The sequence below is a fragment of the Prionailurus viverrinus genome, chromosome D1, assembly GCF_022837055.1.
Source record: "Prionailurus viverrinus isolate Anna chromosome D1, UM_Priviv_1.0, whole genome shotgun sequence".
NCBI lineage: Eukaryota > Metazoa > Chordata > Mammalia > Carnivora > Felidae > Prionailurus > Prionailurus viverrinus.
The window spans coordinates 87,404,956-87,420,039 of record NC_062570.1 but is presented as its reverse complement, the minus strand read 5'-3'; the positions used below and the strand labels follow the sequence as shown (position 1 = coordinate 87,420,039).

Here is a 15,084-nt window from a genome sequence, read left to right as displayed (position 1 = left end):
CTCCTTCCTGTTTTTTATATTATTTTTACTTCCCTTCCCTTATGTTCATCTGTTTTGTATCTTAAATTCCACATATGAGTGAAGTCATGTGATATTTGTCTTTCTCTGAGTGACTAATTCCGCTTAGCAGGCAGAGAGCATATTTTAACCTTCCCGATTTCTTTTAGTATCTAGTGTTACGCATATAATAGATCTCTTAATTATCCTTATCAAAATACAGTCTTAAAAAAAATCAGCTTTGCAACGTAAGTGTCCATCAATAGATGAGTGGATAGAGAGGATGTAATATATATATATTTATTTATATTATATATTTATAAATATATATTTTAATGTATTATGTATTTAATATATATGCACACGCAATGGGATATTACTCAGCCATAAGAAAGAATGAGTTCCTGTCATTCATGGCAACATGGATGGAACTAGAGGGTATTATGTTAAGTTCAATATGTCAGAGAAAGGCAAATGCCATATGATTTCACATATAGATAGAAAAAACAAAATAAAAAGCCAAATTGAAATAAGTTAAAAACAAAATAAATGAGGGGCGCCTGGGTGACGCAGTCGGTTAAGTGTCCGACTTCAGCCAGGTCACGATCTCCCGGTCCGGGAGTTCCAGCCCCGCGTCGGGCTCTGGGCTGATGGCTCAGAGCCTGGAGCCTGTTTCGGATTCTGTGTCTCCCTCTCTCTCTGCCCCTCCCCCGTTCATGCTCTGTCTCTCTCTGTCCCAAAAATAAATAAACGTTGAAAAAAAAATTAAAAAAAAAATAAATGAACAGACATACAAATAAATAAAATGTTTATTCATTTAGGCTATTACAAAGTCTTAAAAGCTTAAAGAGTAAATATACATGATGCTAAAAATATCCTCTTCTGTTACCTAGGAGGAACATTTTTTTTCACAGGTTGTTTGCATTATTTGGTTTAGATTAATGTCAGTTCAAATGAGTGCATTCAACAAGTTTGAATCCATCGCTCATAATTTAGAAAAAAAATTTAGATTTGCATGTCCTTACAATGGCCTTTTTCACCCTGGGTCTATCAGGACTTTAAAGATACTCTAGGGGTGCCTGGCTGGCTCAGTTGGAAAAACATGCAACTCTTTGATCTCAGGATTGTGAGTTTGAGCCCCACATTGTGTGTAGAGATTGCATAGACAAACAAATTAATTAAATAAAATAAAGATACTCTAAAAATCGCAGTCTAGGGGCATGTCGCTGGCTGAGTCTGCAGAACATGCAACTCTTGATATTGGGATTGTAAGTTCAAGCCCCATGGTGAGCGTAGAGCTTACTTAAAAAAAAAAAAGAAAAAAGAAAGAAAGAGAAGAAAAATAAACATCATAGTCTAAAATAAAAGTTTCAATAAAATATTCTGACAATGGTTTCTACCATTACACACTTTTAAAAAATGCACACAAGTGGGGTGCCTGGTTGGCTCAGTTGGTTAAGCATCCAACTTTGGCTGAGGTCATGATCTCTGTGTCCGTGAGCTCGAGCCCTGCGTCGGGCTCTGTGCTCACAGCTCAGAGTCTAGAGCCTGCCTTGGATTCTGTGTCCCCCTCCCTCTCTGCCCTTCCCCTGCTCTCACTCTGTGTGTGTGTCTCTCTCAGAAACAAACACTAAAAAAATTTTTTAATAAAAAATAAAAATTAAAAAAAAAATAAAAAATGCAGATTCATGTCTTCCACCCCACTTTTTGATTTCTTGCTTCTGGGGTGGTGTCCCTGACAGTCTTCATCATTTTTTAACTATGGTAAAAATAGACAAATCATCATATTTAACATGTATCACTGATATGCAGAATGCAGAATGTCAGTGAACCACATTTTGAGAAATACTTCTCTAAAATCTCAAAGTTTCCTTTTCCCTGATAGGACATTTTTCATAGGTTATAAGTTCCAAGACTGCAGGAATTTTTGTCTTTTCACTGCTATATCCTCAGTACTTAGTTCAGAACCTAGTTCATAATTAGCTCTTAATTTTTGTAAATGCCTGAAAAAAATAAAATATTTCAGATGCAGTATCAAGAAAAATATGTATAATTTTCTGTATACATAGTTTACTTGATATAATGGTATATCCTAAGCTTTCTGTTTCAAGAAGCATAAAAGTTTTTTTTTTTTATTTTTTTTAATTTTGGGACAGAGAGAGACAGAGCATGAACGGGGGAGGGGCAGAGAGAGAGGGAGACACAGAATCCGAAACAGGCTCCAGGCTCCGAGCCATCAGCCCAGAGCCCGACGCGGGGCTCGAACTCACGGACCGCGAGATCGTGACCTGGCTGAAGTCGGACGCTTAATCGACTGCGCCACCCAGGCGCCCCAAGAAGCATAAAAGTTTTAATGTAAACTTCTGTACAATTTTACTTGGAAAGTTAAATCATAGAAGATTGAGTACCAAATTGGTATTTTTAAAAAAATTTTAATGTTTATTTAGTTTTGACAGAGAGCGAGACAGAGCATGAGTGGGGGAGGGGCAGAGAGAGAGGGAGACACAGAATCCCAAGCAGGCTCCAGGCTCTGAGCTGTCAGCACAGAGCCCAACGTGGGGCTCAAACCCATGGACCCCGAGATCATGACCTGAGTTGATGCCGGATGCCTAACCAGCTGAACCACCCAGGAGCCCCTAAAATTAGTATTAGTAATGACTTGCCATTCATGTGATTTCAAATACAGGACTTTTAAACTTTTCTTATTAGTTGAAAGCTGTGGGTGCTATGGAAGAATTAGAATAAACTATGTTTATCATAAGTATTTTGTAGAAATATTTGTTATCCACAGTCCACCCCCTTTGTTCTTTATGTTGACCATAAATCAACAATGGCCTTTCTCATGGAACAGTGAAATACACTAAATGGTTGTTTTATTTTTTGTTCTATACAAGTTTCAATAAATTAAAAACTAATATGTATCATGACTAATATTTAGAATGTAATAATGCATGTAGCAAAGTTCTGTGACTATTTTGGGCAGATAAACTAATAAACAGAGATAAACTATGACCTCATAATTTTATTAAGGCCCCCAAATTTGGCTTAGATCAACCATTTTCTCTTTTACAAGTGGTGTTTCTTTTTTTCCCCATAAAATGGACATAGCTTTATTTTTCTTCTGAAGCAATACATGCAAAGTCTAACACATTACCACTGGGTGTTTAAAGATACAAAACTTTTTAGATTCATAAGCATTTAATTCCTCTAATTAAAAAAGAATTCAAGGGGCACCGAGGTGGCTCAGTTGGTTAAGTGTCTGACTCTTGATTTTGGGTCAGGTCATGATCTCATGGTTCATGAGTTTGAGCCCCATGTTGGGCTCTGCACTGACAGTGCAGAGCCTGCTTGAGATTCTCTCCCTCTCTCTCTGCCCCTCCCACACACACTGTCTCTCTCTCTCTCAAAATAAATACACTTAAAAAAAAAAAAAAGTCAAGATACTGTTTATTACCCAAGAGTCAACATCAGTTAATAATAGCTTATGTCCCTCAAACTTCTCTTCAAATGATCTTTAAAATCCTAAAACTAAAATGGGTAAACATTTTCCAAAGCTGGAGTGCTTGGGTGGCTCAGTAGGTTAAGCACCCAACTCTTGATTTCGGCTCACGTGTTGATTTCCTGGTTGGCAAGATCCAGCCCTGAGTTGGACTCTGTGCTGACATCTCGGAGCTTGCTTAGGGTTCTCTCTCTCACTCTCTACTCCTCCTCCACTCGTTTTCTCTCCCTCTCTCAAAATAAATAAATAAAATTAAAAAAAAATTTTTTTTCCAAAGTTAACTACCTCAAACTTCTTTTCAAATGATCTTTAAAATCCTGAAACTAAAATGGATAAGAACAGCCTTTGCCAATAGCCATGAAACACAAAGCTTAGGGGATGCCTGGGTGGCTCAGTCGGTTGAGCATCCAACTTCAGCTCAGGTCATGATCTCACAGCTCATGGGTTCCAGCCCCACATAGGGCTCTGTGCTGACAGCTCGGAGCCTGGAGCCTGCTTCACATTCTGTGTCTCCCTCTCTCTCTGCCCCTAACCCACTCGCATTCTGTCATTGTCTCTCTCAAAAATACATAAACATAAAAAAAAAACAAAAAACAAAACAAAAAAACCCCACAAAGCTTAGTACTCCAACTATTCGTCTTGTCTCACTGGTTGCTATTCCTCTGTCTCCTTTCCTTTGATATCTACTTTCCTCTTCTCTCTGCCTACTAATGTTCAAGTGTCCCAGAGCTCAGTCCTTTGTCCCCTTCTCTATTATTCACTTCCCTGTCCAGTCTTGTGTTTTTAAAAACCTCTTGAAGACTTCCAAAATTGTATCTCTAAACACTTCATTAAAACTCCAGCCTCATTTATCTACTGCCAGCTCTCCATCTCCACTTGGATATCCAGTACACATCCCAAACTTAACATGCCCCAAAACAAACTCCTGATCATCCCCCCTCTAAATCTTTTCCACACCAACTTTCTCCAGCTCAGTTCATGGCAGTGCCAGCTCTCTAGTATCTTAGGCCAAAAATCTTGGGGTCATCCTTGACTTCTTTCTTCCACTCCCTATACCCAATTCATGAGAAAATCTGTTGGCTCCATATTTCAAATATATCCAGAATCTGACCACATCCCACTACCTCCCTTCCTACTACCCTGGCCTGAGTCACTACTGTCTTTTATCTGGACTGCTGCAGTAGCTTCCTTGTTGACCTTGCTTTTCTCTTTGTCCCCACCCTTTTCAGTCTTTTAACAAGGCTACTTGAGTAGTCCTTAAAACATAAGTGACGTTATGCCACAGATTTCCTTTCTGCAAAGGCTACCTACACTGTACCTTTCCCTCATTCCATTCCAGCTACACTAGCTTTCAAACCTGTTCCATGAACACACCCGGTACACTCCTACCTCCCGGCCTCTGTACAGCTGTTCGGTGTGCCTACAGGGCTCCTTGCCCGAATACAGACATGGTTACTTCTCTCAAATTCTCCACATTTTGGTAAAAATGTCACCTTCTCAACAAGGGTTTCCTTAACCATCCTATTTAAATACTGCAGTCACCACCTCATCTTCCATAGCATTCCTCAGCACTCTGGGTCTCTCTTAATTAGGTCTTTCTCTCTTTACGGATTTCTTTTTTTTTTTAATTTTTTTTTTTAACGTTTATTTATTTTTGAGACAGAGAGAGACAGAGCATGAACGGGGGAGGGTCAGAGAGAGAGGGAGACACAGAATCCGAAACAGGCTCCAGGCTCTGAGCCATCAGCACAGAGCCCGACGCGGGGCTCGAACTCACGAACCGCGAGATCATGACCTGAGCCGAAGTCAGATGCTTAACCAACTGAGCCACCCAGGTGCCCCTCTTTTACCGATTTCTTTTCTCTTTCTAATAGATATATTGACTTAAAAAAAAATTGTTTATTTATTTATTTTTCAGAGAGAGAGAGAGAGAGAGATGGAGAGAGAGGGAGAGAGAGAATCCCAAGCAGTTCCGTGCTCTCTGCACAGAGTCCGACTCTGGGCTTGAACTCAAACACATGTACACCATGACTTGAGTTGAAATCAAGAGTTGGAGGCTTAACTGACTGCGCCACTCAGGAGCCACATATACTGACTTTTAAAAAAAAATCTATTGTGGGGCGCCTGGGTGGCTCAGTCGGTTAAGCACCTGACTTCAGCTCAGGTCACGATCTCGCGGTCCGTGAGTTTCGAGCCCCGCATCGGACTCTGGGCTAACAGCTCAGAGCCTGGAGCCTGCTTCGGATTCTGTGTCTCCCTCTCTCTCTGCCCCTCCCCCATTCATGCTCTGTCTCCCTCGTCTCAAAAATAAATAAACGTTAAAAAAAATAATTAAAAAAAAACTATTGTGTATTGTCTATTTCCTTCCCCTCCCCCAATGTAATCTCTATGTAGGTAAGATACATTGATGTAGACTGAGTACCTGGAAGAGTGCCAGGCACACAGTAGGTGTTCAATGAATAGCTGATGAATTAAGGATTGAAAACGAGACTGTCTTTCCATGCTATTAGGTTCTTTTATTTACACTGCAGAATTGTCTCATAAACTCCATTTTGAGTTTTTTCAGGTTTTTTTTTTTTTTCCATTCTTGAAAGAGGAGAGGTCTTTTTAAGTCTAATATCTGCTTCAAAACAGGGGAAAGACATCCTTTTTGGATCTCCATGTTATACACTGTCGTGTTGTTAAATGCCTTCTCTCCAATCTTTCGACCAAGAGCTCATTGGTGTACATTTACATGACTGGATCCGTAATCCAACATCCCGAGAGCTTCTTTTCTGTGTTTGATGAAATATTTGTACAAGGGCCAGCTTTCTAACTTTATATTTGATCCAGTTCCCACTCCATGTACATGGCGTGACTGTATTCAGTGTCTTTCCTGTTGCAACTTCCTCCTGGTGGGGAATTACTTCACCACCTACTGGCTTACGTTTAGTGTGGAGGTACGTGCCCTGAGGCTTTCCAACACCTGTGGCTTTGGAAGGAAGGCCTTTTGAATGTGGGGAGGGTGTTTTAACTGAACTGCTCCACTAATGTCTTATGACCTATCCTTTCTGCCACCCTTTATTTCTCTGAATTAGGGGTTAATAGCTGGAGTCTGCCAAGATCTCCATTTACTCACCCTAGCAACATCCTGCCCTGTTCAGAAGAGTTGAAGATTATCTCTGGTATTTCTCTTCAACCTTATCTCATTCAACACTCTGTTTAGCAGATTTTTTTTAAGTTTGGAGCATTTGGATTATATCTATTTGTTATTGCAGATTTTTTCCTTATTTTTAAGTTCCTCTGGTCTTTTCAGTGGCAGTTTGGCAGGAACCAATTATAAACTGGTGCTCGGAAGTCCAAGAGTATATATTTAATAATTGCCAGTAGGGTGTGTACAAAAATTTTCCATCTCTTTTGCACTTGGAAAGAAGCTTTCTAAATGCTTTCAGGATGCAGCCAGATTTGGGGACTGCTGGAATCGATCAGTGAGGCTTGTATTTAGGATTTAGAGGAAAGGCAAAATCTTGTGCTGATTATAAAAGCAGGACCCTCAACTGGTCACCACTTAGCTGCTTTTTTTGCTGCAGTTCATTTTTTTTTTTTTTTTCAAAACCGAAACACATTACCCAGAATACCAAGATACTGAAGGTATCCAGCCAGCATCACTGCTTGAGGGGTGTTTCAAATTGGGGGTTTTTTTCCTTGTTATTTCCCAATATTTTAAGGGAACCATTCTTTATAGGATTCAGTGTTGAGTACCATAATTTTATTAGATCTTAATTATGGGATTTAATCATTTATCTATTTTATTTTTTATTTAAAAAAAATTTTTTTAATGTTTATTTATTTTTGAGACAGAGAGAGACAGAGCATGAACAGGGGAGGGGCAGAGAGAGAGGGAGACACAGAATCTGAAACAGGCTCCAGGCTCCGAGCTGCCAGCACAGAGCCCAACGCAGGGCTCGAACTCACGGACCGTGAGATCATGACCTGAGCCGAAGTCGGACGCTTAACCGACCAAGCCACCCAGGCGCCCCACATTTATCCATTTTAAAAATATGTATTGATTTCTTTTCATGTGCTAGTCCCACAGGTGGATCCAGGCTCTGTGAGGCCTGAAACTTATCACAAATCTGTGAGTCTTATTTATTTATTTATTTATTTATTTATTTAAATGTCTACCCATTTATTTTGAGAGAGAGTGAGAGAGGTGATCTGGGGAGGGGCAGAGAGAAAGTGAATCCCAAGTGGTGTGGAGCTCGAAGTGGGGCTCAATCGCACGAACCAGGAGACCACGACCTGAGCTGAAATCAAGAGTCAGATGCTCAACCAACTGAGCCACCCAGGTGCCCCATGTGAGCCCTCTTTTTTTTAAAAAAAAAAAAAAAGGAGAAGGAAGAGAAAAAAAAGGAGGAAGGGAAAGAGGAGAATAATACAAAATTATAAATTCAAAATTGGTTACAGACTTCTGTTTCTGGAAGGATGGAATAGAAGTACATTTCCCTGTTCTTCCTAGTAAGTACAACTAAAAACTCTGGATACTATTATAAAACAAACATAAGAAGACTCTGAATGGTGTAGAAAAAGAAGATATACTGGCTAGGGACCAAGAATGACATGATGATGAGTTGTTTTTTTGTTTTTTGTTTTTTACCTTGTATATTCCAGGCTTAGAGCTGAAGAAGCCAGGAACCTGGATACCAATGAGCATGGACAAAAAAGCCCCTGCAAAAGCCTGCTCCCTCTAGCCAGGTACGAAGACTTGAAGGTAGGACGACTTGTTTCTAGTCATGGCTCTGCCATTAACAAATGTGTCTTGGAAAACACTCTCTCCAGCTCTCCATTTACAGCCAATAGCTGAGCCACCCAGACACCCCTAATGGAAACTGTTTTTAAAAATCTTTGTTAGGGAGCACCTGGGCGGCTCAGTCGCTTAAGCCTCTGACTTCAGCTCAGATCATGATCCCACAGTTCATGGGTTCGAGCCCCGAGTCAGGCTGTGCTGACAGCTCAGAGCCTGGAGCCTGCTTCAGATTCTGTGTCTCCCTCTCTCTCTGCCCCTCCCCTGCTCACACTGTCTCTCTCTCTCTCTCTCTCTCTCTCTCTCAAAAATAAATAAACATTAAAAAAATATAAAAATAAATAAAAGGGCCCAGGACTGGGGTGCCTGGCTGGTTCAGTTGGTAGAGCTCACAACTCTTGAAATCAGTGTCAGTGTTGTGAGCTCCAGCCCCATGTTGGGTGTAGAGATTAAAGAAGAAAAATCCTCAAAAATAAAAAATAAAAGGACCCAGGATGACTGGCCCAAGTATAAAGAAGAAATAATTTCTGTTTTCACTACTAGTTAATAAATCTTAGCTTATCTTCATCCTAATTTTTATTGTGGTGTAAATCTCAAAAGCAGAGCACCTTGTACGGAATGGGTACTTTATAAACTAGGTAATGAATTATAAATACTGTTTTCCAGTTAGCCAAAAAATAATATTGTTTACAAAGAATGGGGCTTGGGAACTAATGTCTTTATAGACAGTGAATTAATAGTAAATTACACCCACTAAGCTAATCATCTACTTTCTTTAACAAAATACATACACACAGAGCACTTAGAGCATGGACCATAATGGCATACTTACCAAGATAAACATTGAGTGGGATGTGAGATTGTGACTTCAAAGTTCACAACAAGCAGTCCTAAATCCAATGACAAAACTTTCTTTTATTTAAAGAACTGGATACAATGTAGTTAGTAAATCACTTTCCTATAATCTCAATATATAATAAAAACCTAATCATGCCAACATGCGTATTTGGAGTAATGTTTAATTCCCAATTGAAGGAAGTTTTGCTGCTCTCTGATTTAGAAAAAAACAGACCTTGCTCCTATTAAGGTTAATATTTATAAATGTTACATATAATAAGAAAAAGAAAAAAATGGAACATGAAAAAAAGGACTAAGGGACAACAAAAGGTAAAAGAGAAATGTATTCCCTAATATTTCATACCTATAATAATACCTTTAAAAAAACTAATCTGGGGCACCTGTGTGGCTCAGTCAGTTAAGCGTCCACCTTCGGGCTCAGGTCACGATCTCATGGTTCATGAGTTCAAGCCCCGTGTCGGGCTCTGTGCTGACAGCTCAGAGCCTGGAGCCCGCTTGGGATTCTGTCTCCCTCTCTCTCTCTGCCCTTCCCCTGCTCATGCTCTATCTCTGTCTCACAAATAAAGAAAATAAACATTAAAAAAATATTTTTTAAAAATTAAAAGTTTACCAAAAAACCCCTGAATTTTAAAAATCATTTTTATTGCTTAAGCTATATATATATATATATATATATATAATATATAAAATTATATGTGTATATATATATTTATAAAATTTTTAAAATATTTTATTTTTAGCAATCTCTGCACCCAACATAGTGCTGAAACCCACAAAACTGAAATCAAGAGTTGCATGCTCAATGGATTGACACAGCTAGGTGCTCCCTATTATTTTAATTACATTTAATTATTATTTTTATCACATGCAAACATGGCATAAAACTCATGGCATAGACCATTGAATTTTTTGCATAAAATCATACACTTAAAGTTTTTAACAGTTGGAGATTGACATCTGGCATGATAGTGTGAGGAGTTCCATTGACCCATTAACCAGTAAACTGGTAAAAGTTATTTTCAAAAAACAACCAATTTGAGGTGCCTGGCTGGCTCAGTCAGTGGAGCATGCAACTCTTGACCCTGTCAGGGTTGTAGATTTAAGCCCCATGTTGAGATTACTTAAAAATAAATTCTTAAAAAAAAACATTTGGGGCACCTGGGTGGCTCAGTTTAGCATCAGACTCTTGATTTTGGCTCAGGTCATGATCCCAGGGTTGTGGGACTGAGCACTGAGTCTGGCTCTGCACTGAGCGTGGAGCCTTCTTGAGATTCTCTCTCTCCCTCTGCGACTCCTCCACTCATGCTCTTTCTCTCAAAAAAAAATAGGGTAAAAAAAAAATTAAAAGGTCCTAGGTATAAATAAAAGGTGAAAAAACATTTATTCAAGAAAAGGTGTGAAAATTGGGGAAGAGAGAAATTGGGAAAGGGGGGTTTATTTAGGAAGGAACTGATAGTCTGTTTTTGCCTATGTGAAGTTCAAAGTGGCAAGGCTTTGACCTCTATGCTAAGAGATTTTCACTGTGGTCACTTCTCTATGGTAGAAGAGTTATATATAAACTATGTTCTTGCTTCTGGATAGACCAGAGATATTTTTTTTAATATAATTTTTTTAAGTTTGTTTATTTTGAGAGAGACAGAGAGTGAGCAGGGGAGGGGCAGAGAGATAGGGAGAGAGAGCCCCAAGCAGTCTCCGCACTGTCACAGCAGAACCCAATGTGGGGCTTGAACTCACAAACTGTGAGATCATGGTTAAGTCTGATGCTTAACCAACTGAGCCACCCAGGCACCCCAGACCAGAGATAATTTTAAGCCAGTCAGTGCTATTTGCAGGGCAGGCTTCAGCTTTTCTGTCATAACTGACACCTCAGTTATTGTCATGGACTGAACGTTTTTGTTCCTTGCCCCCAATTCATATGTTGAAGCCCTGACCCTCAATGTGGTGGTACTTGGAAGTGAAGCCTTTGAAAGGCAATTAGAGTTATATGAGGTTGTGAATTTGGGGTGCTCATGTTGGGGTTAGTGCCCTTAGAAGACACCAGAGAGTCTCTCTGTCATATGAGGACACAGCAAGAAAGTAGTTATCTACAAGCTAGGAAGAGAGCCCTCACCATCAACTCTACTTCTGGACCTTGATCTGGACTGACAGCATCTGGGATTGTAAGAATATAAGTCTCTGTTGTTTAAACTACCTAAGTCTGTGGTATTTTGTGATAGCAGCCCAAGAAAGGTAATATAGTGGTGCTCAGCTACCAGTCAGTGATGACTTCTCGTGTTTCTCATTTGGATCGCACAGTATTTGCTCATGAGTGTGGGCATTCTTTAAAACGACAAATTTTTGCTTTGCAATGCTTTGTGAATGGTGCTTTAACACATAATCTTTTTGATAGTGAATTGTTTGCAAACTCCTGTGATAACATTAATGCATTTGTAAAAAACCTTAACTTCCTGACTTCTACTTAAATCAAATAACGTTATCTTCTAATAAACTCAATGGAGGACTGGCATTGAAAAGACTTTTACTGATTGTCCCATTAACAGTTTTTAAGTCATTGATGAAAAGAGTATGCAAACAAGGTTAATTTAAAAAATACATTGGAAAGCCAAGTTCTTTCGGCTAAGTTGTTGCTAGTGTTTTTAATTCTCTTGCTTCATTGCTTAAAGACAGCTGCTCTCTGATGATAGCTCATTCACTTCCATAGATTAAATGGAAATTAAATAGAAAAATTAAGAGAATGGACTTTGGTCTGTTGAGAAGCACAGTGATGAGAGGTTTTCTTTTAAAGATAGAGAAAGCAGGTAATGGACCACTGACATTAATGGCATTTTTAAAAAGACTTTATTATTTAAAAAATTTTTACTGTTTTATTTCATTTTTGAGACAGAGTGAGTGGGGGAGGGGCAGAGAGAGTGAGAGGAAGACAGAGGATCTGAAGCAGGCTCTGTGTTGAGAGCGGAGAGCCCAATGAGAGGCTCGAACTCATGAATCGTGAGATCATGACCTGAGCTGAAGTCGGACACTTAACCGACTGAGCCACCCAGGCTCCCATAAGATTTTATTTTTAGGAAATCTCTACACCCAACATGAGGCTTGAATTTACAACCCTGAGACTAAGAGTCACATGCTCCCCTGACTGAGCCAGTCAGGCACCATACTAATGGCATTTTGAGCTACTTACAGGCCAGCTTGAAAACACTGTCCAAACGAACACTCATGTATAAATCACCCATCTATTCAACACATACCTATTAAGAGCCTATTGTGTAAAATACTTCGTGCTGTTGGAGCGAGAAAGGTGAAGATGATGTAGATATGACCTTAAGTACTTCACAAGTGACTGGTGAGAGCAGATGTTTCTAATCTTATACTACTGTCACACGGTAAACTAAGCGCTGCCAGGAGGGTGTGTGTATAAAATACCTGCTTAATGATTTTAATCTAAGTCTTGCAAGTTAGTGAAAGCTTGGAAATAATGTGGTAAAGTCATTCTTCCTGTTCTGCTCTATCTCTTTGGTGCTACTGTTGAACAACTCTGCATTTCTCCCAACGTTCCAGTCTCTATAGAATCAAAGAACATTAATAGTTTAGAAGACTTTGTTTCTTACCTCACTTTCAGGATGAGAAAATAGACTAGGCTTCACATAACATGTCTGAGGACAGAGCTAGTTTAGTGGCAAGTAGAAACCACTTTCCTGAAAACAAAGTATTATGCCTTTTTCTTCATCCAGGTTTGTGTAAAATTTCTCCCAACCTTTGAGACTTGGCTTAATCATTACTGCTTCCATGAAGCTTTGCAGGATGCTCCCCAAGCAGATAAACACTCCCTCTCGAGTATTTCACTCACAACGAGGACTTCTAACAGAAACATTCATTCACTTTTACTGGAACTTTGTTCTCTAATTATTCCAGCTGGAGTCTAAAGCCCACAAGAGAGGAATGTGAAATCAGGGTCCCTGGGCTGTCTCTGCAGATGAGGACAAAATGTAAAAAATAATGGCCACTACATTGCACTTTTTCATAAAATACCAATATTCTATTGTACAAACTCTTGGTATTGTCGCTTTCTTCTGACGCTGCAGTTGCACATTGCTCACTAAAGTCATTAATGCCTTTATTGCAAAATGCAGTGAGTACTTTCCTGTTTTTACCATTTAATGTTCCATGTAACTTTTCTTTCATATATCCAGTTATTCATTAAATATTTAATGAGATCAGATATTGCACCAGATGCTGGGAGTGCAATGGTGAGCAAAACACACATAGGTCCTATCATATCACAGTAAAGAGCACCAGTCAAGTAACCATAACAAAGTGTGGTAAATGCTACATTACAGGAATCACAGGGCACATAATCTGGGCCAGAGGGTTAAAACCTAATCTGATCCAAAAGAAGAGATATTAAAGTGAAACCTGAAGAATTAAAAGATGAAGGAAGACTAGTTCAGCAGAGGGAACAAGAACTACTAGAGGCAAGAAAAAACACACATTTGAGGAATTTAAGGATGTTCCTTAAGCCTGGGCCACAAATGGGGAAAAAAAGGAGGAAACATTTCATTTCATAAAGTGCTTTTAACTTTATAAGAGTCTGGGTTAAAAGCAATGAAAAGACACAGAAACATTGTGAAGAGAGGAAGGACAAGGAAGAAAAAGATCCTTCTTGCTACAATTTAAGAAAAATTTCTACCATGTCCATTATTTTTTATTCTAGGTCTTAAATGATTTTCATTGTTGCTTTATTCTAAATATTGTAAGGGGCTAAAATAAAAGAAAATCTGTATTTGCTACGGGTGAAAACATCTCTCAGTGTGTTACAGGTAAATTATATGTAAAACAGAAGTGATTCTTGCAAAGCAATTTCTGGACTCCTGATTAACATCACAAAATAGGTAAGGTTTAACAACAGACTACTAGGTAATTCTATCTTCCTTTTATTTGAAACCGGTCAGCTCTAAATTATTCATGCTAACTGAACAGATATATATATATACATACATATAACCTAAAATGAACAATAATCCAGATAGTTTCTATTTCCCTTTGGAATGTGCCTTTTCATTTTCATTTAAACACAAGTATCTCTGAAATCTAAGAATTTACTTAAAGTCACACCACAGAAAAGGGCTAATCGCTAATACCTAATTTTGTGACCCATCCCAAATTGGGAATTGAAAGCATGTTCTGGGCTGATGTTAAGACTTAATATTGAGAGTGGTTTATACCTTTTTCTTTACATTTTCACATTTTGTGACTTTTTTTCATACAATAAGTATGTAACTTTATTATTTTTCTGGTAATAAAAACATTTCCATATGGAAAACAAGTCTCCTCTTACACATATTTCTTGAGAAAGTCAGGTTAAATAATTGATTTTAGAGAGCTCCTCTGAGATACAAAATTCATTAAAAAAAATTTTTTTTTTCAACGTTTATTTATTTTTGGGACAGAGAGAGACAGAGCATGAACGGGGGAGGGGCAGAGAGAGAGGGAGACACAGAATCGGAAACAGGCTCCAGGCTCTGAGCCATCAGCCCAGAGCCCGATGCGGGGCTCGAACTCACAGACCGCGAGATCGTGACCTGGCTGAAGTCGGACGCTTAACTGACTGCGCCACCCAGGCGCCCCACAAAATTCATTTTAAAAAACACTAATGGGGCACCTGGATGGCTCAGTTGGTTAGTTGGTTAAGTGTCTGACTTTGGCTCAGATCGTATCTCAAAGTTCCTGAGTTCGAGTCCCACGTCAGGCTCTGTGCTGACAGCTCAGAGGCTGGAGCTTGCTTTGGATTCTGTGTCTCCCTCTCTTCCTGCCCCTCCCCTGCTCATGCTCTCTCTCTCTAAAATAAACATTAGAAAAGAAAACCTTAGGGGCACCTATGGCTCAGTCTGACTCTTGGTTTCAGCTCAGGTCATAATCTCACGGTTTTGTGGGTTAAGACCCACATTGGGCT

The 15,084-nt window shown here is 39.2% G+C and overlaps 2 protein-coding genes across 4 annotated transcripts in view; one reads left to right on the top strand and one right to left on the bottom strand.

Moving 5' to 3' along the window:
* LOC125176116 (splicing factor 3B subunit 4-like) overlaps window positions 1-8,246 on the top strand; it is a 32,368-nt gene extending 24,122 nt beyond the window's left edge. The window contains exon 5 of the mRNA XM_047877029.1: window positions 8,147-8,246. Within this exon, the coding sequence (XP_047732985.1) occupies window positions 8,147-8,226 (80 nt within the window). The 3' untranslated portion in view covers window positions 8,227-8,246. The remainder of the gene's footprint in view (window positions 1-8,146) is intronic.
* The window catches only part of QSER1 (glutamine and serine rich 1), a 91,466-nt gene continuing 84,173 nt past the window's right edge, over window positions 7,792-15,084 (bottom strand). For 2 of the 3 annotated variants that reach the window (XR_007156126.1, XM_047877014.1), the window contains one exon: window positions 7,792-7,802. The gene's annotated coding sequence lies outside the window, so the exon portion shown is untranslated. Of the gene's footprint in view, window positions 7,803-13,711; window positions 13,723-15,084 lie in introns of all 3 variants that reach the window. The other variant, XR_007156125.1, reaches the window with a different exon arrangement.